Below are 27,063 nucleotides of genomic sequence, written 5' to 3' on the forward strand. Positions count from 1 at the left end.
GTTTATCCACGTGTGCTTTTGTTATGGGTTGGATATAATTTTTTTGAAACATGAAGAAAAAACATTTTGATTGTTAAAAACATTTTGACATTGTCATTAAACTCGGTACAATAGTTTAAACTTGAAAAACGTCTACACAACTCTTCGGTTGATATTTAATTAGTCTATTAATCCTGCGATTTAGGTTTTGGACACCACTAGCTCAAATTAATTATTTTATTTTATTATATTATAGAAAATACCAAGATTAATTTACTATCAATTCAATATTAAATAATAAAATTCAATAAAAACCTCACACTAAATAATGAAATATTTAGTCAAGTGGAATATTTATTAAAAAAAAAACCAAAAGATATAAAAAAAAGTGCCAAAATATCTCATTCTGAATTTTTGATTAATATTTAGTCAATCAACCAAACCCATTATCTGGGTTATGAACTCCATTTGATCAATTTTTGTATTTATTATATGATAAAAAATACAAATATAATTTACCATCAACTCAATATTAAAAAATAAAATTGAATAAAAGCCCTTATCTAAATAATAGACTTGAAAAGAAAGATTAAAAAAAGAACCCAAAAATATAGCTAAGATAAAAAAGTCAAGTCATGTTGGGTTGGGCTTGGTTGTGTGTCTGGCCCAATATAATTTGTGTTAAAAAAAAAAATAGAAAAGCACATATTACATGTCGTTTATATTTTTTAAAATCAAATAAAATGTCAGCGAGGTCATGAGAAAGATATAAAATGTATTATAACCAAATTTTAATTAACAACACTATTTCTGGATATACAGCTTATAAATTTACTTTTGTAACTCAATATATTTTTTCCTACTATTTAATGGGAGAGAGATCCATTTACATAAGCTACCACGATTTCGTAACTTTTTATTTTTTCGAAACAAGTCATTGCATTTAATTCTCCATTAATCTAGCATTTTATTTATATTACGTTTTTTACTAATTGAATAGTTAAAACTTTTATTTGCATAATAAATTAAAATTTGATTTTTTTCAACTTAATATAAAATTATATGCATGATATAATTCCAATTAAATAAATAACATTAAGATAACCGCTTGACTTGAAGTTAAATTTTCAAGGATGATTTATAGTAATTTAATATTATAACCATATATTTTATTGTAAAATTATTTTACTTTACAAAACCTAACTTAATTTAAAAGCACGAGCCCAAATAAATCAAACAATAAAGGATAAAATCGAGAGAAAAATTAAAATTCAAAAGAATAAAGACTAGATTGAAAAAATTAATATACGACAAATTGCAATTGAAGGACTAAATTGAAAATAAATAAAATTTTTATAAAAGAATTAAGAACAAAAAATAAAAATCAAAATAATAGAGACTAAAATCAAAATATCAAAACCAAAAAGGACCAACCAAGACTTTTTGAGGGAAGAGAGAGAAAAGATAGGGGAAAAAAGATATACCAACAACAAACCGTCTGAGCGCTATCCACTCGTGTCACACCAAGATGAAGAGGATACGAAAGCAATTTCAAAGACACAACAGAAAGACAGGTTTGGCTATCAAGCACCGCTCAAAAGGTGCAAGCGCCTCCTATACGTTAGCATGTACATGACATGTGCTAGTAATTTTTTAAATATTTATATTAATTATTAAAAATGAAAGACCAAAAAACCTCTATTGCTATGTAATTAACAAAAAAAAAACCCACCATGAATGGAGGAAAAAGCCCTTAGTGTATTTTTCATGAATCCAATGGAAAAAATATCTTTTTACTTTTTTTAAAAAAAAAAAAAAGATAGAAACACCCTTGATTAACAGTTTTAAGTTTTTTTTTATATATATACTTTGAGGGTTATTTAATCAGTCATTTTACTATTTCAAAAAACTTGAAAAGATATATATACCTCTGGATAATCATTTAATAACTAATAGGTTATGTGAAAAGATTAAAATACCCTCAACTATGAAACTTTTTAATTTTTTTTTCAAGAACAAAAATCTAATTTCACTGTGAAACTATGAAGTATATACTATGGCGATTCTCTACGCGTTTTAAAGTTTTGTTAATAATATTAATCTTTGTCATGATATCTAATAATTACTTCATGGTCGAATAAAGATAGATTAGAAGACTCATTAAAATGATTTTATTATTTCAAGCTAGTTGATGAATAATTTTTTCTCATATTCCCGTTTTTCTTCGTTTCTATATCTTTTTGTGAATTATGGGATAACTATCGACATAAAATTTCTCCCAAGAAAACAAACATAATCTATAAAAACAACAGTCTTCTCGAAAATTTAATATGATTGCCCCCATGTATATTTTATTCAACGCATTATTTGGTGGGAAATGGAATATATGCTTAAAGGAAAAGTGCTTTAAGAGAGAGTTAAAGATATCAGCATCGTCGGAGCTGTTAGAACCTAAAATAAGACAGAATTACCTCATCATTTTCCAAAACAATGTACGTCAGAACTGCATTATTTCTGTTGGGATCATTATTTAATCTTGTGGTTATTGATGGGACAATGATATTGATGTTTAATTAATTGATGATTCTTTCTGGTTTCCCTTCGTTTATCATTTCCTTCGCTGAAGGAGACAAGCAGTCACACTCTTCGGTTTTAACAAAGTTCCACAATAGCATATAGGACCATGGGAATTCGTTTAACAAAGTTTCAGCGGCTTCTGGGTTCTGAATAAACATGCATAAGCAAGAAAAAATCAATAATTTCTTTAAGGTATCAACCATTTCCTTGAACTTGTGCGAATGGTCAGCTAGCTTGACATTGATGATAATTTTTTTAGGCAAGAAATTGATGATTGATTTCTAAGAAAAAAAGGAGAGACAGAATATAATGATACACATGGAAATTGAAAAGAAGAAGAAGAAGAAAAGCATCAGAGTTGAGAACTCGGACAGCATTAAGATATCAGTGGGAGTTTTCTAGACACCATTCACAGTAGAACTTCGATCACTATGAGAAAAATGATTTGCAACATAGGAAGGCCAGTACAGGTGAAACTCGATCTTGTACACAATATTGGGGTTCTCGAAGGTCAGTAGAGATGGTTTTATATAGCCTTGAACGAACATGAAATCACCGGTGCCTCCCACGACAGGAAGATCAATAACCTTGATGTTGTGAGCAGTTCCAAGTACGGAGACTGATCCCTTGTAGTGCTTCAGTTCTAAAGTAATCTTCTCCATAACAATGTTGGTGAGTCCATCAAGACTGGATGTTATGGAAGCTCCTTCTGCCACTCCAACAACTTTTGAAGACGAGTTAGGTGAAATAGTCAAAAGATCTTGGTTAACGAACAGGGAGCCAAAGGGGGATGCGGAAGGACTAACGTCTGGTCCTGTCACGCCCTTCACTATGAGATACACTGTTTTGTTTATGGCTTCTTGTTGGTAGAGTGTAAAGTGGAGGGATTTGAGTCCGCGGCGGTTGTGGGTGGAGGTGGAGGTGGAGGTGGAGGTGGCCTTAAATGAAAGAGCAAGGAGTAAAATAGCAAGAACGTAAAGGTGTAGAGCTGGGTGAGCCATTGGCCTTATAAATTGTCTGGGCGAAAACCTAGAACAGTCAGAATGACAAATACTTAAAGCATGAACAGGTCGAATTTATAGAACTCTCGCAGAACACCTCAGATAAAAAAAAAATCTCCAAAACAAGGAAGATTGTTAGCACATAAAAAAGTTATTTTTTACCAACCCACTAGTTTGTCAGTCCACATTTCGTAAACAATTTATTTTCATAGGCAAAACGTATGGTTTTTAAGGGGAAAATGTCATGTTATAATTCTTTTTATGATGGGTAAGGCAAAATAGCATGAATTAATTATGGTAATTATTAAAATTAATTATGTAACAATTATGGTTTCAAAAATCATATAATAGAGGGTTGAAGGGAAGATATTATGCATACCTTGCAACAACTCATTTGCCTTTATCCTCATTATTTTTTCAGCTTATTTTGCTTCTAGTTTTCTTACCTTTTTGCTACCTTTTCCCTCTATTCTGTAGCTTAGAGATATTTTGACTTTCCTTATTCCTTCAGGTAGTAGACTTTTAAATAAAAAATACATTTTTTAAAAGTTAAATTGTTGGAATTTTGAGAGATTATTTGTAACAGGATCATTTGTTTCCATAGATGAATATTTTAGTGTCAAGGACAAAGGGTCTTCATTGTTGATAGTTTAAATTATATACTGCATTTTTTAATCTACATATTTATAGCCAAATTTTGATGATAAATATTTGGCTATTATTTTAGAAAATTGATATGACTTCAATTAAAGTTGTGGATGTTTTAACCAATGTTCCTTCGGAAAATTCTACTTCGGTAGGGATGATTCCATCATCATATTTTTTAGTGCATGTTTAGAAACTTGAAAAGTTTAATGGATTGAATCTTAAGTGATGGTAGTAAAAGATTTTTTTTTTATCTAACCACCTTGTAGTTAGCAAAGTTTTTGATTGAAGAAGCATCAAATCTGTTAGATAATGAATTTGATAATATCGTTGTGGTAGTTGTATGCATATAGAATAACAATGATTTTGTTTATGAGAATTATATCTTGAATGGATTGAATAACACACTCTATAATGTATATAGTTCAATCAAGAGTGCAAAGATACTATGAGAAGTTTTGGATAAAAAACACAAGGTTGAAGATGTTGGTATGAAAAAGAATCATAATCGATAAATTTCTGGATTTCAATATGGTTAATTCAAAGACTACTATATGCCAAGTTCAATAGTTTTACCTCGTGTTGCATGATAATTATGTTAAAGGTAAGTTTCTGAGTGAATGCTTCCAAACAGTTATAACTATTAAAAAATCTCTATTATTTTGGAAAGACTTAAAAAATTACCTTAAATATAAGCGCAAGAAAATGAGAGTTGAAAATGTCATCTTGAGATTGAGAATAGAAGAGTACAATAAATTATTCAAAATATAACTTAAGAAGGTATCTTGCAAAGGTGACAATACTTATCCCAAAAAGAACAAGATATGACCTAAAATTATGGACTATGTTTTGCATATTTTTTTCTTGTATACAAGTCAAGTATTGAGGACTTTCAACCTAATATTGTAATGAAATACAAAAATATAATTTTATTTAAAGATGTGTTTTCATTTAAGGAAGTTAAAGAAAATCATTTTCCTAAGATAATGACTGAAGTTAGCTCAAGTAGTTGTCATCAATCAAAAGATGATAAATTTGAATGTAGAAGAAGTAAAAGGGAAAAAAATAACAAAAATATTTGGTCCTGATTTTCAAATATATTTGTTAGAAAATGAACCTCGAATCTACCCCAAGACAATATCCTATCCTGAAGCATTCTATTGGAAAAAGTCATATAATAGTGAAATTGAGTTTATCATAAACAATAATATATTAGAACTAGTAGATCTTTCACCCGAAAGTAAACAATCATATAAAGCATTTTACTTATTTTTCTCTTACTCATTTAGACGATCTTCCATCATTGTGGTTCATGTTTTCCCTTTTGCCTAATGTTTTTTTTCTAGAATCTTTTATTTTTCAACCTTTATTTTTTATTTTTTTTTATTATTTTGAAAATATGATGAAAATGGATTATAACTTTTCCCCCTTTTTATAATACTTATAGTAAAACAAACTTTGGAAAATCTCATTTTTCTTTGACTTTGTATATTAGATTTGTAAAGAAATACAATAAAGTGCTTGAAAATAAAAGATAAGGTTTTACAAATACAGAGAAAAACAATGTTATATATATATGAAGGTGGTCAAATTGAGAGGCAATCAATCTCAAAATAAAATATAAATAGGTTAAATCAAGAGGACCAAACTCGATATGAAACTTAAATGGATCAACTTGAGAGGTGACCAACCTCAACATGAAATCTAAATAGATCAAATCAAGAGGCGACCAACCTCAACATGAAATCTAAATAGATCAAATCAAGAGGCGACCAACCTCAACATGAAACTTAAATAGGTTAACTTAAGAAGTGACTAATCTTAACTTGAAATCTAAATGGGTCATATTAAGAAGTGACCAAACTCAACTTGAAATATAAATGGGTCAACTGGAAAGGTGACCAACTTCAACATAAAATCTAAATAGGTCAAATCAAGAGGTAACCAACCTTAATAGAAAATTTAAATGGATCAACTTGATAGGCAACCAACCTCAACATGAAACCTATGTTAGTAAACTTAAGAGGCAAACAACCTCAACATCAAATATAAATGGTTTAAATCAAGAGGTGGTTAACCTCAATATGAAACTTAAATAAATCAACTTGAAAGGTGACCAACCATAATATGAAATCTAAATGGGTTAAATTGAAAAGCGACCAACCTTGATAGGAAACTTTAATCGATTAACTTGATATGTGATCAATCTTAACATGAAATCTAAAAATATCAAATCGAGAGATGATCAACCTCGACATGAAACATAAATGGGTCAACTTGAGAGACAATCAATCTCAACAAAAAAATTTAAATATGTCAGATCGAGAGGCAACCAACCTCGATAGAAAACTTAAATGGGTCAACTCAAGAGGTGAACAAATTCAACATGAATTCTAAGTGCTATCTTGATTTTAGATTTTATTTTGACTTACTTATCAACAAAATTCAATTAAAGATATTCTAATTGCTCAGCTTAAGCTTGTTATCTGTCTTTTTCCTTGACGTTTTTTTATGCACAACAACTTATTCTAATTTTATCATAAAGTGAAAACATAAATTACACTTTTAAAAGCTTAATCTTTCTTTTTTAAAACATTGATAGCTTTTTCAAAGATGTTTGATTTTAGAACTGTCTTTAAATTCAGTCTTTGACTTGTTTGAATTGTTTAGGTGACATAGTTGCCTTCTAGACTCATTATAGATTTTCCTTTTCATGTTCTCCATCTTTGGTTGCTAAATAGGCATGTTTAATAGATCCTCTTAACTTGGCCCATATTGACTTTGTTTGGTGTTTTCCCCAAGTGCAAATCTAATGATTTTTCTTTAATTATAATCATTTTTCATCAATATCATGAAGAAGTTGTTTCCTCTGCCAATCATGACTTATGATGGATTTTTTTTTAAATGATCATTTAGCTACTATAATTGCCATGGATTCTTTCAAATAAAGTTGTTCCCAACTCATCTGGATGTGTTCATATTTTTTAGTACAAATCATGAGACACATATACATCATCATTGTCGCAGGGGACATCTTAAAGATACGATTATATGAAAAGGGTAAAATTAACGAAAAGAATTTTCCACTTAATTTTATAATTACTAGGAATCCTAACTAATCTTTCAAATATTTTTTAGTAAGAGACTAATTATGCTAAAGAAAATATAAAAATCACCCTAAAAACATCTTACCTAGGTAAGACGTATAGTTGTTTGATTTTAATGATAAAGATACCTATTGTACATACATGCTAATATTTTGCATAAACTAAATACTTGTATTTATTGGATATAGAAATTCCTAGGATAGTGATTTAGGATTTAGCCTTTACAACGAAGCTTAATCCTCGCTTAAGGCGGTGCATGCGGTGGTTTTTGATTGTCAAAAATGATCATCTGTCGTCTCATATTATTCCTCGTTGTATCCACTTCCATTATATGTGGCGTGTGTGCTCCAAATCTGGCTAGTTTATCGTCGATAACCCTTTTTTTTTCCTTCCTTCATTTCTCTCTTCTACTTTTGAGTTTTGATTGCTGTTTTTTAGTTATTTTTTTTTGTTGTTAAAGTTTTGTTTGTTTTCAATTTAACCATTGGTTCTTAATTTGTATATATAAGGTATTTCAATTTGGTCCTTATACTTTTAATTTCTTTTTTTTCCTTTGCTCTCTTATCAAAGTTTTTATGGCTTAATTTGATCTTTCAAATCAAGTTTATGATATTTGTTTTTTCAATGATAATAGTGATTTCAATTCAGTCCCTTTTCTTTTTATTTCTTATTGTTTTTATGGCTTAATTTGATCTTTCAAATCAAGTTTATGATATTTGTTTTTTCAATGATAATAGTGATTTCAATTCAATCCCTTTTCTTTTTATTTCTTATTGTTTTTATGTTCTTGGTTTTATTTGTCAAAGTTTTTATAGTTTTCAATTATATCCTTCAAATCAAGTTCATAGTTTTTATTTTTTAACAACAATAACAACAACAACAACAATTTTGATCCTTATTTTTTGAATTGTTATTTTTTAAAATCCTTTTGTATGATTAAAATTTTTTTTTTCTTTTCAATTTCATCCTTTAAAATATTTTTTTGAATTGGACTCCGTGATCTTCTAGATTGAGTGCTTCAAATTTAATAACTCAAGTTATGAGTTTAAAAAAATTAACATTTTTTTATATAAAAAAAAACTTTATAATTCTTTTTATTTTTAATTAGGTTATTCCAATCATATAATTTAAATTGCAAATTTAACAAGACATCCCGTGTTAATTTAACTCTAATTAGCTTTTTTATATTTTTTAATAAGTAGTTTTTTATTTTTTATTTTTACTTGTTTTCAGTATATAAATATTGTTTTTTGTTCAAAAATTTATTAGCCACGCCCTTGAGCACGGGTATCATGGCTAGTGTTTGTGGCTGCTTATTTTTCTGGAAAGTATTAGGAATAAAAAAATATTTTATTCTGCAATCCAGCTATTTATGAATGGATAGGAGAATTAATTTGGGATTCACAATTTTGCTCAAGGATACTTTTAAAACCGTAGGAAAGAAAATTGAATCCGATTATACGACACCGTAATACTGAAAAAAGATTATTAACTTATTTGGTAAAAAAATCGCGTTTATGATCCGTTCGTTGCTTTATATTAATCAATGGATAGGATCTATACTACAACAAGAACAAGAAGGATTTCACATTAAAGATTACTGGAAAATCAAAATCATAGTTAAAGATTTCCTATTTACTGCATTGGAATGGAAATTATACATGTACTGAAAGGAAACCGTGTTTCCTGTAGAAATTGTATAATTATCAATTTTACTAATTTTTTTTATTGTATCAGTTTCAAAATTAAAATTTTTGGCTTTTTATTCATAAATAAGTTTTTTATATATTTTTTATTTTTATTCCTGGATTTTTAATATTTTATATTTGGCCTATTTATCACCATTTGTTTTCTTATCTTTATTTTTTTTCTGTACACTTTTTTTTGGAAAAAAAATATCATTTTTTATTTTTTATACTTGGAATATTTATCATTCTACACTTGACTTATTTATACCATTCTTTTTGTTCTTATCTTTATTTTTTTGCAATTTTTTTTTAATTTTTTCTTTACACTATTTTTTTTTAATTATTATACAAAGACTAAAGAAATAGTGTTTCATTATAGCAATTGTAACATTGTTTTATTATCCTGTTACTTAAAAATTTATTTGGGATCTTATATATTTTTATTAAAGTATATGATCTTTACTATAGTTTATTATATGTAACTATTAACTTTTTGATTTTCGGTTATATGTTTTACTCGATGTCAAAAAACACGTTAATAACACGTGCACATTAATTCTTTTGCGTTAGAAGAAAAAGTAGCGAGACGAGTTGAATAGAAGCGTTAATACTTTGTTTTTTATATTTATTAGCAAAAATTATTCTCGATGTATTTAATTAAATATATGCATAAATTAACTTTTTTTATTTATAATTAGAATTTCTTAAAAAAAAATACATTTAAAAAGCTTACATGTTTATTTTTTTCTTTTGCCTAAAACAATTATTCAACCACGACAAAACATGGTCCAAATAACACGGTTCAAATAACTAGTTATCCTCTAAGTAATTATATCATTTCGAACACGTTTGTCATGAAGTGAGAATTTATTTGCATAGGAGGGCCAGTAGAGGTGGAACACAATCTTGTAGGTAACAGTGAGTCCCTGGAGATCCACCGGAGAGGATGTCACGTACCCTTGAACAAACATGAAGTCACCGGTGCCTCCTACCACGGGATGATCAGCAGGCTTGATGTTATGTGTCCCCCCAACAATAGAGATAGACCCCATGTGATTCTTCAACCTCAAAGTGATCTTAGCGATGGAAATGCTCCTCAGCCCGTCAAAACTAGATGTTATAGAGGTGCCTTCAGCAATCGCGACGACCTTTGAAGATATATTGGCCGTCACAGTCATCGGATCTTGGAAAGCAAACAAGGTGCCGAAAGGTGTTGTGGTTTGACCAACCCCTGCTCCGGCCACGCCATTCACTATGATGTATCCCGTTTTGTTTATCGTTTCATGCTGGTAGAGTGCAAAGTGGAGAGATTTGAGCCCGTTGTTGCCGCTGTGTCGGGAGGAGGAGGTGGCCTTAAAAGAAAGAGCAAGAAGTAGAGTTGCAAGAAGATAGAGGTGCAGAATTTGAGCCATGTCTCTAGGTTTGTTGCTGCTAGCCTGCTAGTATGTGAGAAATTCAGGGTCATTTATAGGACTTGAACGCGCAAAGACTTCCGATGACAGCAGCCACTTGCAAATCGGTCTAGTATCTTGATAATTTTGTCTCAATAGAGACTGGTTGAATCAGTCAATCCTTCTACATTGAAGCAAGGAAAGCAGTCTTCGAATACGTGTTTTTTTAAAATTTAAAAAGAAAATTCTTGAAATTAAATTTTTTTTTATATTTTCAAATATTTCAAAATCACTACTATATATACTCTTAGAGTGTGTTTGGTAGTGTGGTAACGGTTGCTTTTCAAATAGCTTTTCGTGCTGAAATACATGCCAATGATGTTTTTTTATTTTTTAAAAATTATTTTTGACATCAGCACATCAAAACAATCCAAAAAGTACAAACCGTACTTAATTTTAACAAAAAAATAAAAATTTTAAAATTTGATAAAACACAATGACAAACGTTCTCTTAAACACCCTCGAAAATTCCTAGGGAAAACGTGTTTATGCGAGTCACCAAATTAAATGGGAGTGTTTGACAAGTTTGGAAGTAGATGAAACTTCATTTTCAAACCATAAGCATCATGCATGCCACCGCATGTACTACTGTGATTAATGGCAAATTATAAATCAGACTTGTGCGCTCAAAAGTCACCCGCTAGCCTCCATTTTCGACTTATATTTTTTTCAGAGCTATAGTGGTGAATGTATGATGTGATTGTTGGAATTGTTTTTAAAAGTTTTTTAAAAAATATATATATTAAAATAATTTTTTTTAAAAAAAAATTATTTTTAACATATTAAAATAATTTAAAAACATAAAAAAATTATAAAACTAAAAAAATTAAAATTTTTAAAAATATGAGTGCACCACAGTGTCAAGTGCAGTGCTTGATCAGAATTATATATATGTAAAAAAAAAAATTGGAAGAGAAATATCTGTAGTGTTACAGAATTTCTTAACTTCTAGTATAATTGTTGGAAAAAATCAATGCTCTGGAAGATGCCATAAAATGTCGTCAAGAACATACAAAGGCATGAGCTCAGCTTCAAAGAGCTGCCGCTACGGTCGTCGCTATACAAACTACTTAAGGTAATTAAATTTTGATTTATAGTTTAATTTGTCAGGTCTAGATATAGATTTTAGATTTGTAATAGTTATAAATTCAAGTTTTTTTAAAACTACTGAAAGCTTATGTAATCATTAATTTTAAAACTTGTAGGATTAGTCGAAATATGCACAAACTGGCCCGAACATCTATATTAATAAAAAAAAAATTAACCAGTTATTTTACTCTCACTCCACCACTAAGTAAAAGAATCTAACATAAGTAAATAAATAAGAATTAACAAAAACTTTTTAATCATTTTTTTTATTTTAATTTCTAAAATTGAGTGATGGGTTTTTTTCGGTGTAAATAAAAAATTAAAAAGCAATAAAAAAATTATGCTCTTTTTTTTTATTTTTTTAATCTATGGAATTTATAATCAAATTTTATTTTTCTCATAATAAATAATAAAAATCTAACACGTGTATCGTCTCTTAAAAATAAAAAAAGTGATAAGTAAACTTGAAATGCATAGATAAAGAGACGCCACGAAGCAAAATATAGACACTCAATTATCTAAATTGAAATAATAAGAGTGTATAATTTGGTCTCTAGCGGCGATGATATTTTCAATTTACGAACAATGATGCTTTGGCATGATCTGAGCATTAATGGTGGAGGTTCTTGCTAGATAATTATCTAAGTATTAATTAATTTCTATTGTGAGATATGGCATCCACATATTTAATTATTCTTTCAAAAGCCTCCCCTCCAAATCAAATATTTATTTAATTGTAATTATCTTATCGTATATATAGCACCAAATTACAGTACCATGAACGTCAAGAACATCTCACTGAAGACAATTGATCTGCTTAACAGGATCAAGTTCCCTGTTAAAATCTTTCACAAAATTGCAAGAGAAAAAAAAAACAAAAAAAAACAATCTTGCTCTTCTTGTATATGCCATCAGAAAAGCTTTGTTGACAAAGGAGTCAGAGTCTGACAGTATCCTTCTGTGAGTGAACCGTACGAGCACGTCCTCCAAAACCCCCCATCGCGTTTATGGCTCTGTACCCCAGCCTGGCCCTCTCCGCACCTCGGTGATCGCGGCGTAGTCGGTTTTTCTCGCAGACTCCTGGCTTAAAGATTAGAAAGCTAATATTCAAGATCTTACAGCATATAAATATATAGAAGGATCATCCATCAGCAACTTCTCGCTCTCTCGCCTCCAATGATACAACTCACCCCCTTTGTCACGGGATCAATCCATGCTACCATTACAAGTTTTATGAGAGTCGCGAACAAGGTTGAAAATTACCTCCCAAATATACTTTCAATCACAGCTATTTCTTTCTTGACCAACTGGAACATCCGACGGCTTTTCGTTACTAAAGCCCCCAGCAATGACAATGGACCCCCTGTGCTGCTTCAATTGTAAAGTAGAGTTAAGAACAACAAGGACCCAAAACCCATCAAAACTGGATGCCATAAGTATCCTTAAACAGTAACAGCAACTTTAGAAGATGGGTCGGATGTAACAATCATGGGCTCTCGAAAAACATGCAAGGTGCCGAGAGTTGATGTGGTGTGAGGCAGATTTGGTCCAGCCACACCATTCACGATGATATACCCGGTTTTATTCCGAGTGGCATGTTCGCAGAGAACAAAGTAGTGAAGGGATTTGAGTTTGTTGTGGTTTTGCTGGGTGCTGGACGTGCCCTTGAATAAAAGAGCAAAAAATAAGATAGCGAGAAGATAGAGGGGTGGAGATTGAGCCATGGTCATCTCTGGTGTCGTTAATGGAAAGATCAGGGTCATTTATGGACTCGTTTGACAATGAACACCTTTGCAGTGACTTCAAATCGTTGATTGCTTCTTCTTTTTTTTACAGAACTACAAATGTACTGTTCAATTTAAAGGTATAGTGGGAATAACAAAATTCTTAGTGATTTTAGCAGCAACCTTGGAACAACATTGAAGAAGAGTTGGATGTAACAGTCAAAAGGGATCTTGCAAAGCATGTATAAGATGCCAAAAGGTCCTGTGCTTTGAGTTAGACCTGGCCCAGTTTCGTTCAAGGTGTCATGTTGGTACAAAGTAAAGTGAAGGGATTTGAGCACATGCTGGCTTTGGAGGGAGGTGAGGTACCCTTAAATTTAAGGCAGACTAATATAGCAAGAATATATAGGTGTAAATAATGAGCTATGTCCGTCTCTGTTGCCAGAAGCATGCAAGAAGACCAGGGGATTTATAGGACTCTGATGCATATACCTAGCTAGTACAGTGGGTAATCCAGCAAAGAGATTAAAGGCTTTGATCTGTTTGAGACAGGGGAGATGCGTGCCAGACACATGCAACTATAACCAATGGCAAATTAATGAACACGTATTCAGTCTAAATTGATCCATCGCCAACTCCAGTGCATCTGAGTGGGGAATGACACAAATTATATGAATGCAAGACTGAGTTATCTGATATATAGATCTTGCTGGTGTCACATAGGAAAATGACTTTGCCTTAATGAACAATAAAAAATATATGAAATAAGATAAGATAATCTTATGCAAAGATCCATCGTGCAAACACCATAATAATCAATGCCCAGAATATCTCAGACAAGAAAAGTATGCTCGACAGAATCAAGTACCCTGAGAAAAAAAAATCATGCTCTTCTAAATGCCTTGAAAAATCTTTGCTACCACGGAAGATACAATTGCTATAGAACAGATTCAAAGTACCTGACTCTGACTCTTGTACACAGCTTTATGTAGTCATCAAGTAAAGTTGGTGTTGAGTACTCTTGAACAGAACACAGATTTATTTCCATTTAGTATTCTCTCCCCTGCATGTTCAAATGTTTTGGCTTTATCATTTATGTCCATTGCAATTACATGATATAATCAGTAAACCCCCGGCTAAGAGATCATAGCTAATATTCAAGATTTTCCAAAATATAAAAAGATAATTGTTGCCTGCAAGGAATTCAATATGGTTCCAAAATTGGAAGTACCCCATGCCAAAGCATCAGTGTATTTTGGAGGTGCCCAGGCATGGAAATTAAACTCTTTAGATTACAACAAAAGGGTGAGGCATCTGACTCTTGAGCTTCCCAGTTTCCAATAGAATTCAATCGCAGATGCACAACTACTGTAATATGAAAGAGAGGAGAGAATCTTCTGTAGTGTCAAAATGTGGTTAAAACTGCTTCTTTTTCTTCTCAAAATAAGAATGATTGCGCTGGAAGTCTAAGACTGCCCACACCAAGTGCCACAACCTCATATCTGGCCATAGTGCATTTGGAGAATACAACAGGCAGTTACTAGTTTGCCAAAGTAGGAAGTTACTGAGGCGGGTCTCCCCAGAACTTCGGATCACAATGTCAGGATTGGGAGCTACTGACATATACATGTGGCTCTCAATGTCAACCACCTTTAATATCGAAAGATCCACCAGCAATTTCTCACTCTTTACATTTGGAATCACACCATCTCCGGTTCTACTTGCCTCCAATGATTGAACTTCACCCCATTTATCACAGGATCCATGGACAGCATGCCCAACCACACCACTTTTTTTATCAGTCCTTTCTACTCCATTGGCCACGTCATTACAGAATGTGCTTGCCCTTGTTGCTCGTAATTCATTTGTTTGAACTCCAAACAATTCTTGAACACTGTGGCCAATGCCATCATCTATGCTTTTGCCATCTACTTCTTCAACCCTACCACTGAAACTTTTATGTGAGTTACAAGGTTGAATTTCCTCCCACTTATTTTTACAGGATTCATGGACAGCTTGCACAATCTCATCACATGAAGTATAGGCTATGCAGATCAAAAGCACACACTTGGTGTTGTTAGCAGTAGCCTTCATAACCTTTTCTGCTGCCACCCTGACAGGCTTGCTCAAAAGTTTCAAATTACCAATAAAATACACCCTGATACCATATTTGTTCACAAGGCTTTCTTCCTTGAGCAACCCTTCAATCTTCTCCAGAATCAGATCCATCAGGTTCTGAACCTCATCAGGCTTCCTTTTGAAATTCTCAATGCTGAAGGCATAAATAGTGACATAAGTTACTCCCAACTCATAGCAGTACTTAAGCATGGACATAAGAACTGAAAATCCTGCTCTGTGACCAGCACCTTCTTCCAATTTTTCCTTCTTAGCATATCTTCTATTTCCATCCATTATGAAAGCAAAATGGTTGGGGATGGGACCCATAGATAGAATGCAAAACATGCATTTTCTGAAGAAACTACCCAAACTACCAAACAGCTCACTTAATCTACTACCACGGTGTTTGTCCATTGTATCTAAAACGAGAATTGCAAGTGTCAACTGACCTATTCAAGAGAGAAAGAAAATTAGTTGACTTTGGTGGAGTTGACCCCTCCAGAATCAGTAGAGAATTAGTGCAATATATAAAGAGAAGTTGCTCAAGTAAAAATACATAAATAGCAATAAGATTTAGAAAGCAGAAATGTATGTTTCATTCATTCTGCACAGCTCAAAAACATGGATTCCAAGTTCCAACACATACATGAAATGAACATCTTTGATGAGCTATGACAGGATAAATCACACCCATATGATTATTCTCTATGCTAAGTCAGTGCTTCAAATCCACAATATTAATGCAGAGACTACTATGATTCAGAAGTCACAAGATTAGCTACTGTGTTAGTAGCAAGTGGATTGGTCCTTCAGGCAATTTTGATATACAAGTAGAAAAGCAATACAAACAATTCATGCAACAACAAAGAAAGCTAGGTTGAGGCCAATGCTAAATATGGCATCATTAGTAACTCTTAAAGGCTAATTAGTCAAGAGAAAGAAACGGTGAACACTAAGTCAGATCCAGCAATCAATTGTAACCATAGAATCCCATGCACTTGTACTAAAAATAAGATAATTCACCACAAAAATAAAAGAAACCAATGAACTTCAGCATTTTAATAATGAGAACATCCAAAGTAACACAATCCTTATCCCTGAGGATATAACTACACCGCTTGAAAGTAAAAATCCAATTCCCCAAAATATATCAACAACAATATTTCCTAGTTCAAGCTAGCCATACATCCTTGCTTGAATAATCTAAAACAAAAATACTCATCTTGACACTTCATTTAACAGAAATAAAATCAAAGCCAACTAATCCTTCTCCCAAAACAAGTTAGATTCTTAATTAAATGACAATAAACGCAATTTTATATGTACAACAACACCCGTAAAGTTGCAAACTTTAGATCAAAGTCTCAATCTTTAAAATTACTATTCAAATCCCACATCATAGATCAAAGTCTCAATCTTTAACATTACTATTCAAATCCCACATCAGCTTATCTCATTTAAGACCACCATGCCAACCTCAAAGTTCTAACACCATCGAAACAAGTAACATCCATAACGCATCAAAAACAACAAGATTACTTACTTCAATCTAACCTCTATATTCTTCCTTACATTAAGAAAATCCAAACTCGACTGAGCCCTAGTCCCTAACTAACTAATTAGAAAAAAAAAGAGACAAATTGAATGCAATCAGACAAGCAAAGATAGAAACTTTGAATCAAAATCTCAATCTTTAACATTATTAGAGTAAACCCACTTCGAATGAACTCAATTAAGACCAACAAAACTACCTAAACAACAGTCACGCAAAGATTAAAGCACCACATTAGACAACTTTAAATCACGAATATAAAATATATATATATATATATATATAGGTTCTTACCTATGATCTGTGCAGATCAATATTGCAACCAGATAAAATCAATCATGAATCTCCACGAACAGAACTTGGAGCCTGCGAATCCAATCAAACTAATATTAAAAACCTTAAAAACAGAGAGTAAAAAATAATTAATGTTATTTTAGTTTATTTGTGTGCACCGACAAGGAGAAACGGACAGTGACAAAAACAGGACACCTGGTAGTTAGCAACAGAGAAGAGAGAACCATTCGAATTATTATAGTGAAATTTTTGTTAAGACCACCTCTCGTCGATTCGGGAATTTCTTTCTCTCTGTGGTGGTTGTGTGGAAGCGGGAAATTTCTTATTGGTTTTTAATGTAAAGGCTAGAGAGTAGCCGTGTTGGTGGCCAATGTAAATTTATAGATCGAAGGTTTTTAATTGTTATTATACTCTAACATTTTTTTATTTTTTCTTCATTCTTTCAAAAAATTATAAATTACATTTTAGATCAATATAATTTTAAAATTTATATAAAAAGATAAATCTACTCTTATATATATATATATATATATATATATATATAATATAAACACCCACAAATCAGTTAAATAAAATTTCTCTATATTCATACACAATTTGTTTCTCAACAAAAATAGTTTTTTAACCCAAATAAAAATCTCATAACAATATATAATATTCATTTTCAAATTCCATGAAAGCACATATTCACTTTGAAGTAATTTGACATTTACTAGGAAAATACAAGCTCATAAAATATTTATTTTATCAAAAAAAATTCATTTCATAATCAAATAGGTCACATTTTATGTAGTTCTTGTGATTTTGATGATCACATAACATAAAGTTTTTCTAATAAGTATATAAGATGTAGGGTAAAATTTCTTGATGAAAAACAATCGAGGATACTCATATTTAGTTCAGTATATAATGTGTTGTGATGTTTGTGAATATTAAAAAATAATATAAATTATATCTTATAATTTTACTTAATAATTTAGGTTGAGATAGTTCTTTGACATGATATCAGAGCTTTGATGACCTAGCGCTCACGAGTTTGAATCTCACTATTCTTATTTATTTGATAAAAAAATAAACACAATATAATATGAGTCTTCCATTTAAAATAATGTGTTAGAGAATAATATAAAATATATCTTTAAATCTCATCTAATAACTTAAATTTTTGAGTACGTGTGCATATAAGTTGTCATGTGATGTTGGGAGAACGAGCATGCATATGCTTTTTTTTTTCTTCATAGCTCAAATAGTTTCTTCACGTTTAATATTGTTTCTTGCTTGAAATGTTGTTATGTTATGATCTCTTCAGAACATAAAGATGTCATTGAGTTATTTTATTATTGTATCACTATTAATTTTAAAATTGCTAAAATCAAAATGTTCATTTCATGCAAAATATAAACTTTTTTTGTCAGTATTTTTAATAAATTACATAGGAGATAAGTTTTTTTGTCAATTAGGTATTTATTGATTCATTATATCATACTCTCAATATTTATTTATTTTTTTTGAAAAAAATATATAACATTTAAAAAAAAAAATATATATATATATATATAAGATATGAATCTCTTTCGCACACCAGATTCTACTCAGATTCACTCAATTTTGCTTCACGTAAACAACTTTTTTAGCTTCATGCAACTTTGCTTCCATCACACCTTCCATTGCTTTTATGTACACCATCGGTTTATATCACCATCAAACATATTTGCTTTGAGAGTATTTCTTTAAAAGATTGCGTCTGTATTTTATCTATAACACAGATGCAACCTGTTTGATAAAATAAAAACCATAATTTACTGTTTATAAGTCCCACAGTTTTTTTACATTCCAAACACAGGGAAAAAAAAAAGCAAGAAAATGTTACTTATTCCACACTGTTGATAAATTAATTAGCATGAACAGTGTTCACGCTACACTATTGAGTGAAACAGTGTAGAATGCTACACTGTTCCGGTCGGACTGGTTCCGGCCGGATCGGGTCCAGTTCAAAGCTCAAAATGCATTGAACCGGGTCTAACCCAGTAAAATAAAAAATAAAAAATAAAAATTATTTTTTATTTTTTAATTGTGTTTTATTCGAAAAAATAGTGTTTACCATTATTCAATTACACTACATAAATTAGACAGATCGTTTGATGATGTAGCGTTTGCAAAATTTGATCGCAATTCCAATTTAGTTCCTGATTATATTTTACCTGATATTGTTGCGCGCTTAAGAAACCAAAAAAACTATAGTATTTGTCGGATGTATTTCATACGTGATGGAATTGTAGATAGTTTAATGGAACAATGAAAAATATTCTATATAAAGTATTATTTATTTTATGATGTAATAACAATAGTTAAATTTACAATATTTAAATTAAAAACCATCAATATTAATATATATTTTTTAAAATTATTTTATAAGCTCAATTTCAAAAGCATTATTAACCAAATACATTAAACTACTTTTTGTTCAATCTCGATTCCAACCACAGTTTTAACCAAACATACATAAATACCAAAGGAACCTTAATCAAAAATACTTTTTATAAAACAACTTTTTTCAAATCACAACCACAACAGCTACCACAATACCAAACACACTAATATCTACAGTAACGCTCGGGCAATGCATTTAATATATTTTTGTTCACCCTAGTAAATGTAAATCATCTCCTTTATTCGCCACTCATTTTTACATTTTTTTTCCAAGAAACTCTCTTGGAAAATATTTCAATCTTTGCTTTGAAGTCTCAAGCTTTTGAATTTAAAGTCCAAAGATCATAAATTTTCATGAAAGAAAGTCATTATATGATCTAAATTCGATTTCCTTGAAATGACAACAGGAAAAAAAATCACTTCTTAAGGGAAGATGGGAACAAAATTGGAGACAAAAAAAATTGTCAGGTTTTTAAGATGAATAGATAGATAAATTTGTAAATTGATAATGATGATGATTTAATTTTTTGTTGGGTTTGGGTGGCCAGATTAAGTATGGCAGAGACTAGCGACTAGGGTTTTATGTTTGGCTAAAAAAAAAGAGAGGGGGGGGGGGGGAAGGTAAGTGTGTTATTTGTAACAAAATAAAAGCTTTTTAGTAATTAATTAAAATATAATGACAATCTTGTAAATAATTTAAATTTTTTTTATTGATTTTTGTAAGTTGATATAAAGTATTATACAACTTATAAAAAATATGATATAAACTGTAATGTCTAAGAATTAATACAAAGTAAGAAAAAAAAAATACTGGAGAGTGAGAATAATTTTCCCTTCTTATTATTATTATTTTCCCTTCTATGTTACTTTCTCTCTTCTTTTTTTTGTCATTTTTTTAATCTTGATATTTTTGTGTTAATCCGATTTTATCCATTACAAACACTGATCTCGTCTGTTCTTTTAATTTTAATTAATAATAATCTCAGCACTAAATGTCAATGGACTTAAAAAGGGACCACCATAACCTTCCATCATGCTTAATCACACTTGTTACCACTTCTGTAATCTGGACAGACTCAGAAATCATAATAAAATGAACTTAATTATTGATCTACTAGATGTTTGTTAGAGAATCATACTCATTGAAATCTTTCCGGGTTTATCCGGTCAAGAGATTGAGTTCTGAATCACACAGATTGACCTGGATTAACTCAAAAACATTATATGTTTAAGGTTTTAATATCCTATATGAAAAGATTTTAAAATAATACATATGGATGTAAGCTATAACAAAAAAATAAATATATGTAGTATAGTATAGTTAATAAACAATTTAGGTCAATGCAAGTTATTAAAAAAAAAATGAATTGTAGTATACTTATCCCACATTAAAAATTTTAAAAACAATCCATGTAGATGTACGCTATATATAATTACTCTATATCAAAAAACTAAAAAATAATCCATATAAAATAGGCTATAAAAAATAAATGTGAAGTGTAATAAGGTATATTTACCCCGCAAGATCACTCAGGTTTAATCATGCCAATTGCAAACCTGCATTTTTGTGATTTGAAACCTGATCAAGGTTCCGGGTTACATGGATCTTGGATCAACCTGTTGGGTAAAGCCAGGTTTTATAAATATGTATAGAATGATGCCCAGGAATCTTATAGAAAGCACTTCCCACTGAAATTATGAGTGAGATGGGTCATATTTTCCCCAAGAAAAGCCGCATAAAAACACCAGGATTTTTTTTCCCACTCTATTTTCATTAGATTAAAGAATCACACTTCTTGTTTTTCAAGTTGCAACATCATCATCTCACTGAATACAAATGGCAACTACAACAACAGAATCTGTTCTACTCTAAAAGGAATCACTTAAAAAATCATGACTTTTAATCAAAAGTTGGAGTAATTGATTTTGTGTGCACATAGAATTTGTTGGGTCCAATTCTGCTTACTTTACCTTTTTTGTTATTTTACGAATGTTCACTTCGTGCTCGTATTTAGGCCCCCTGCGACCTGGAATGAAGAGGGGACGATGCTGAGTTGGTTGTTGGCCACGGCGATGGGGTTTAGAATGTGAGGAAGCGAAAGTGCTTTTGGTCGCCTTTGGTTTTTCCTTCATTGCCTCTATCTGTTCCAACACCTCTACAACTTCTTTCATGGAGGGGCGGTTTTTAGGATCTGCTTTCAGGCACTTTAAAGTTAGTTGTGCTGCTTGTACCATCGCCTTGGCCGAATATTGGCCCTCAATCCTTGAATCCATAATGGTGGTTTTGAGCTTCTTTTTGTGTGAGAGCAATGGCTTCAACCATTCAACCAGATTTTGCTGACCAGTTGGTCGCTTCCTATCGAGCGCCCTTTGGCCTGACAGCATTTCAAGTAGCACGACACCAAAACCATACACATCACTTTTTACATACAAATGACCTGTTCATCATGAAGTTTCACATTAGATGATTTATTTATACGCCAAGAGTTACGTATACATGTTTATCGTCTAAACTATTGCTTTAACAGCCTGTTTCAGTAGCATTTCAGATGTCCTTGAAGGCACACGTACCTGTTGCAATGTACTCAGGAGCAGCATAACCATAGGTTCCCATGACCCTGGTTGTCACATGTGACTCTCCACCAGAAGGCCCCAACTTCGCCAGGCCAAAATCTGATATTTTGGCATTGTATTTCTGCACAAGGAAGTTGAGATGAAAAGGGTTGAATATTAGTAATGATAAATGATGGTTCATAATTCCTACATCCTAAAAAACAAGCCGTTTATCTGTTTAGTGTTTCAAGAAGCAGGGGACGTAGGCAGGGCCTTGGCCCCAAAGCTCCATCAGCTCTCCTATGATGTTACTCTACCTTGCATGCATGTCTATTTTTAAGTTTTCAATGAGATGACCCTCCCAGAACCTATTAATGCCTTCTTGCAACATATGCTACAATATCATTTCTCCATTGACAATTGATAGCTCCACCATAACTTCTAGACATATTAAGAGAGTCTAGTTGTCTTTCTTATAGAAACCAGCCAGAGTTTTGCTAATGATCTTATTAACACATCAAAATTCAAGCAACCGACTAGAGGGATAGATTTGGATCTCCAGCTCTCCCTGTGTAATCAAACGCATCTTAACAAAGTGTTCTTGGTATAACATCGGCGTCACGCACTCTGAACTATTTTGCATCATCTTCAAATTTTTATAATCAATTAAATTTAGCATAAGGCTCCATTTACTAGCTGCAGAAAATCATTAATGAGGGGAAAGGAAAGGAAAAGTACAGAAGCTTAAGTTCACAAAATGACATTACTTTCCGCTGCAAAATAACTAATCTGATATTGCATTGTCAATCACATTTTAGCAATGTGCACATATGTTAGTGTAAACATTAATCTAAGGAAACTTAGAATCACAAAGGGCAATTCACATCCACCACCATATTTCTTACTGGTTTTCAATTTATTTGTTCTTTCAGCAACAAATTATAGGGAGTATCATAAGAAAATTAAGCCTCAAATATAAAATACATAAACCATAATAAATAAACTAACCCCATCAAGTAGGATATTAGAGGCCTTGAAATCTCTATAAATGACTTGCTTCTCTGAGGCATGTAGAAAAGCTAGACCTCGAGCTGCTCCAATGGCTATCTTTAGCCGTATATCCCAAGAGAGGGGTTCAATATTCCCTGCACAAACAACCATACCAATTCATCTAGAAATTAGCTAATTCCTTACACTTTTTTCTTCTTCATGTTCGTCTTTCTATTTTTCAGCAACTCTTACTTCTAAACAGATGGTTCTCCAAGCTTCCCTTCGGCATAAATTCATACACAAGGAGTAGCTCTTTATCCTCCCAACAAAAGCCCAATAACTTAACCAAGTTGGGATGCGATAGCCTTCCTAGAAAGTTCACCTCTGACTGCATACCCAATGAAAAATGGAACAGATGTTTAGCATCAACAATAGGGGCTACATTTCAATAAACACCATGCCAAAATGTGGCCAATGAAGCATTGGTCTGTGGCTAAGAACTAGAGGCTTGTGCCCCAAACCACACCCTCAATGCAAGGAGGTGTATTTCCTGGTATTTTGATCTAAAGACAGCTCGTAATTGTAATGATTGGACCGCAATTGCTACCTTATGACAAGGGCATCTTCTACCAACTATCATACCATTGAAATTCTATTCGATAGCATACACAAAGTCATGCTAGGTGGGACCCGTTATAGAAAAATATTTAAAAACCATAGTTGCTTTCCCATTATCCTTCTCCCCATCCATTCATGGATTGGTCACAAACTCAACAAAAACAAGAAACTTGATAACGGAATGGCTATTAAAATGCCCAAATATAACTTTCTTGAATATTAAGACAGTTGAAATTTAGAATTGAAAATACCTGCCACTCTTCAAGTCCTTGCATACTTCCTGAGTTCAATTTCTTTATAGCAACCACCATGCCACTGCCGGACTTAGAGGGCGCATAAGTCTTCTGATCAATCCAACCTTTATAGACTTTACCAAAACCTCCCTCGCCCAACAAAGTATCTGATTTAAAATTCTTTGTTGCCCTCTTCAAATCCGCAAAAGTGAACTCCTCCAAATTTGATGATTCCAATATTTGCCCATTTGCATTACTTATCACTTCATTTCCTTCATCATGACTCGCTGCCTCAGAGAATTGACTCCTGCAAACAATACTACTACTAGTGGCTGAGACATCTATGGTGGTGCTGCTGTAAGTACTATTGGATGTCCCTGTATATTGCATCCGAAAATTAAATGGGAAAAGATCATTAGACGATCAGTTAAAAAGGAAAGACAAGAAGCAACATATAACATATGAACTCTTAAGATATCCACAAACAAGGTAAAGCAAGAAGGATACCTGGGGTGGAAGGATTGTTGTTGGCTATGGAGCTAGGACTAGGATCATAAAAGAAAGATCTTAGGCAGTTACCCATGTTGCCCTTTCAGTAACTCATCAAAGCTAAGTAATCTTCAGACCACCTTAGCAAGATGGTAGCAGCACTCTTCATGGTTTATGTAGATTTGAAATTTTGAGGCAGAAACCAAGAAAGAGCCAAGAAAGAAAAGGGAGAGAAATTAAGAATGTTTTTTTGTTTCTTTTATTGGTGAATGGAGACTAGGCAATTACCATGCCGTCACTTTGCTGGCTGTTTGTCTTGTTTGGCCAAACATTTTGTTATTTTTGTCACGAGTATTGTTTGCTGTCTCGGAGATATAAAAAATACAAATCATGGAGACGAGGTGGGTGTGTGTGTGTGTGTGTGTGTGTAAAAGTCTTTATCTTTGTCTTAGATAATTATTTTTGTTCCTTTAAAATTAAAAAAAAAAAACTGAAACCAAGTTTTTTTTTCTAAAATTGTATTTTTAAACATTTTATAATTTTAACATTTAACCTCAGGTTGGATCATTGGTTTTAATTAACTTAGTTTCTACCATTAAATTTAAAAATATATAAAATATAAAAGCAAAATTCATTAAAAAAATGAGAAATATAAGCAAGAGAAAAGGAGAGGAAATTATTTAAATTATTTAATAATCTATAACAATTGAAAAATAAATAAATTAGAGTAAATTATTTTTTTATGAAATGAATAAAATTAAATAATTAAAGAGTTATTTATATTAAAAAGTATAACATGAAAAAAAAATTACCGGATGAGTGTTTTTTTTAATATTAAGAAGAATAATGAATACTATTATTGAAAAATTAATACAATAATTAAAATATACATAATATAGAAAAATGAAAATACATTATGTTTTTAAAAAATAAAATTTAATTATAAAGACTTAGGAATTAAATGATAATAAAAAATGTGAATTTATGATAAATTTATTATCTTGCATTTCATCTATTTTAGATTTTAATTTTGGATTGATACAAATATTTTATTCATATAAGAGGTTCTAAAATATCAAATATAAATATGATGTAATTAAACCACGTGGATAGCCTAACAAATATTTTTATAAATCAAATAAATAAGTACAAGCCTATAAAGATGTTTGGTCACACCAAATAATATATCCAACCAAAATTACCAAAACTTTTAATCTGCATATTAGATCATGAACAATTTTTTCCTTGAAGGTTCTGCAGATTGGGTGGCTATAAGTCGCCAAAATCAGAAAGGTGTTCAAATTACATATAGAAGATTTTGTTTTATTTTTTTATTTTTTTATTTTTTTAATTTTAGCTTTTTATTTTTTCTATCTAGGATTTGAATTTCCTTTCTAGTTATGGTTGGTTTTAAACCTATTTTAACATATACAGTCCTTTGTTGAGAGGGAGAGATTTTGGAAAAATAATTATTTAAACAATAATAAAACGGTTAGGGTTCTTGTTTGAACTTTTTTGTGATTTTTTTTTGTCTTCTTGTTATTCTATTCCTAATATAATTACTTTTAGTTGCATCATATGATTGGTTTAATTATTTATTTTATTATTAAATATATTTGAAAATATGATTTAATGAATGATCAAATCATAATTTAATTATATTTTTTATAGCAATTATCGTTTTTACAATGATTACAAAAAAAGATTTTTGCATGATTTTGACAAGTGGAGAAATTAACATTTTAAATTGGTTTAAAAAAGTCAATGTTTATTATAAACTAAAATAAAAATAATAATTTTTAGTTATTGTTTTAAACATTGCAAGTTTGATGGTAATATATATTAAAGATAAAACAAAAAATTTTACATTTTATTATGTCTTGTTCATAGTATAAAACATGACTCGTGGGTTAACAAGAGGCAAGACTCGAGTTACAGGTTGGGAAGTTGATTCAGGTCGATCTCAAAAAAATAATCAAAATGACATTGTTTTGACAAAAAAAAATAATCAATAGGTTTATGACAAGGTTTTGTCAAGGTCAGTCAGGTTACCAAGTCAACTCAAGTTTTTGAGCGAGTCAGATAAATAGCATCATCCTTACAAGATTATTGATCAATCAATTATTGCTAATTTGAAACAACAGTGTAATAATAAGCAAAATAGTACAAACTTTATGGTTAAAAATTTCAAGGTATTTTTATTATTCAACGAGCTGATTTAGTTTAGAATAGAAATAACAGGTAAAGTTGTGATGGATGTACTTTATATATAGATTCACATAATCTTTTTGAAAAGAAAATTTCTTTAATCTTTTTTAAGAGGAAATTTCTTAAGGGATATGTTCTTAAGAAATTAGATGTTTTATGGAAAAGATGAAGAATGGATATTGATTGAAAAATTAGTTGAAGTTGCAACCTAATTTTGCAACCTAAAATTTAGAACACGTTTCATTTTAAAAAAAATTATTGGCTAACCTATTATACGTTTAAAACTATTATTGATATTTTGATTAAATAATGCTTAT

General features: G+C 31.0%; 4 protein-coding genes across 14 annotated transcripts; all 4 read right to left on the reverse strand.

Moving 5' to 3' along the window:
• Nucleotides 1-2,738: 2,738 nt before the first annotated feature.
• LOC7492125 (dirigent protein 21) lies at nt 2,739-3,628 on the reverse strand. Its single transcript, XM_002307171.4, has one exon. It carries the CDS (start codon nt 3,555-3,557, stop codon nt 2,955-2,957), a length of 603 nt encoding a protein of 200 aa, XP_002307207.4. The 5' UTR covers nt 3,558-3,628; the 3' UTR covers nt 2,739-2,954.
• Nucleotides 3,629-9,663: 6,035 nt separating this feature from the next.
• LOC7480455 (dirigent protein 11) lies at nt 9,664-10,565 on the reverse strand. Its single transcript, XM_002307172.3, has one exon. The coding sequence runs from the start codon at nt 10,407-10,409 to the stop codon at nt 9,819-9,821; it is 591 nt and encodes a 196-aa protein (XP_002307208.3). The 5' UTR covers nt 10,410-10,565; the 3' UTR covers nt 9,664-9,818.
• Nucleotides 10,566-14,282: 3,717 nt separating this feature from the next.
• Nucleotides 14,283-17,583, reverse strand: LOC18099099 (dehydrodolichyl diphosphate synthase 6). Of its 11 annotated transcripts, none has more exons than XM_024600301.2 (3): nt 17,450-17,583; nt 17,226-17,297; nt 14,283-15,823 (listed from the first exon to the last, which is right to left on the reverse strand). In XM_024600301.2, exon 3 carries the CDS (start codon nt 15,791-15,793, stop codon nt 14,678-14,680), a length of 1,116 nt encoding a protein of 371 aa, XP_024456069.1. In that variant the 5' UTR covers nt 15,794-15,823; nt 17,226-17,297; nt 17,450-17,583; the 3' UTR covers nt 14,283-14,677. The 11 variants fall into 11 exon arrangements, with proteins under 11 accessions (XP_024456069.1, XP_024456063.1, XP_024456065.1 ...); XM_024600295.2 differs by having other exon boundaries at nt 14,283-15,828; XM_024600297.2 differs by having other exon boundaries at nt 17,421-17,583.
• Nucleotides 17,584-21,392: 3,809 nt separating this feature from the next.
• On the reverse strand, nt 21,393-24,862 carry LOC7480457 (probable serine/threonine-protein kinase PIX13). Its single transcript, XM_024600702.2, has 6 exons — nt 24,557-24,862; nt 24,068-24,426; nt 23,451-23,586; nt 23,217-23,353; nt 22,227-22,350; nt 21,393-22,093 (listed from the first exon to the last, which is right to left on the reverse strand). Exons 1-6 carry the CDS (start codon nt 24,630-24,632, stop codon nt 21,618-21,620), a joined length of 1,308 nt encoding a protein of 435 aa, XP_024456470.2. The 5' UTR covers nt 24,633-24,862; the 3' UTR covers nt 21,393-21,617.
• Nucleotides 24,863-27,063: the final 2,201 nt, after the last annotated feature.

This window comes from Populus trichocarpa, chromosome 5 (genome assembly GCF_000002775.5).
Source record: "Populus trichocarpa isolate Nisqually-1 chromosome 5, P.trichocarpa_v4.1, whole genome shotgun sequence".
NCBI lineage: Eukaryota > Viridiplantae > Streptophyta > Magnoliopsida > Malpighiales > Salicaceae > Populus > Populus trichocarpa.

What these genes read in the sequence shown, in the direction of transcription:
- LOC18099099 (XM_024600301.2), bottom strand. Translation starts at nt 15,793, where the DNA reads ATGGACAAACACCGTGGTAGTAGATTAAGTGAGCTGTTTGGTAGTTTG.
- LOC7492125 (XM_002307171.4), bottom strand. Translation starts at nt 3,557, where the DNA reads ATGGCTCACCCAGCTCTACACCTTTACGTTCTTGCTATTTTACTCCTT.
- LOC7480457 (XM_024600702.2), bottom strand. Translation starts at nt 24,632, where the DNA reads ATGGGTAACTGCCTAAGATCTTTCTTTTATGATCCTAGTCCTAGCTCC. An exon ending in CAACAATCCTTCCACCCCAG is followed by an intron (nt 24,427 to 24,556) that starts GTATCCTTCTTG and finishes TGCAATATACAG; the next exon opens with GGACATCCAATAGTACTTAC. An exon ending in GGAGAACCATCTGTTTAGAA is followed by an intron (nt 23,354 to 23,450) that starts GTAAGAGTTGCT and finishes TTGTTTGTGCAG; the next exon opens with GGAATATTGAACCCCTCTCT.
- LOC7480455 (XM_002307172.3), bottom strand. Translation starts at nt 10,409, where the DNA reads ATGGCTCAAATTCTGCACCTCTATCTTCTTGCAACTCTACTTCTTGCT.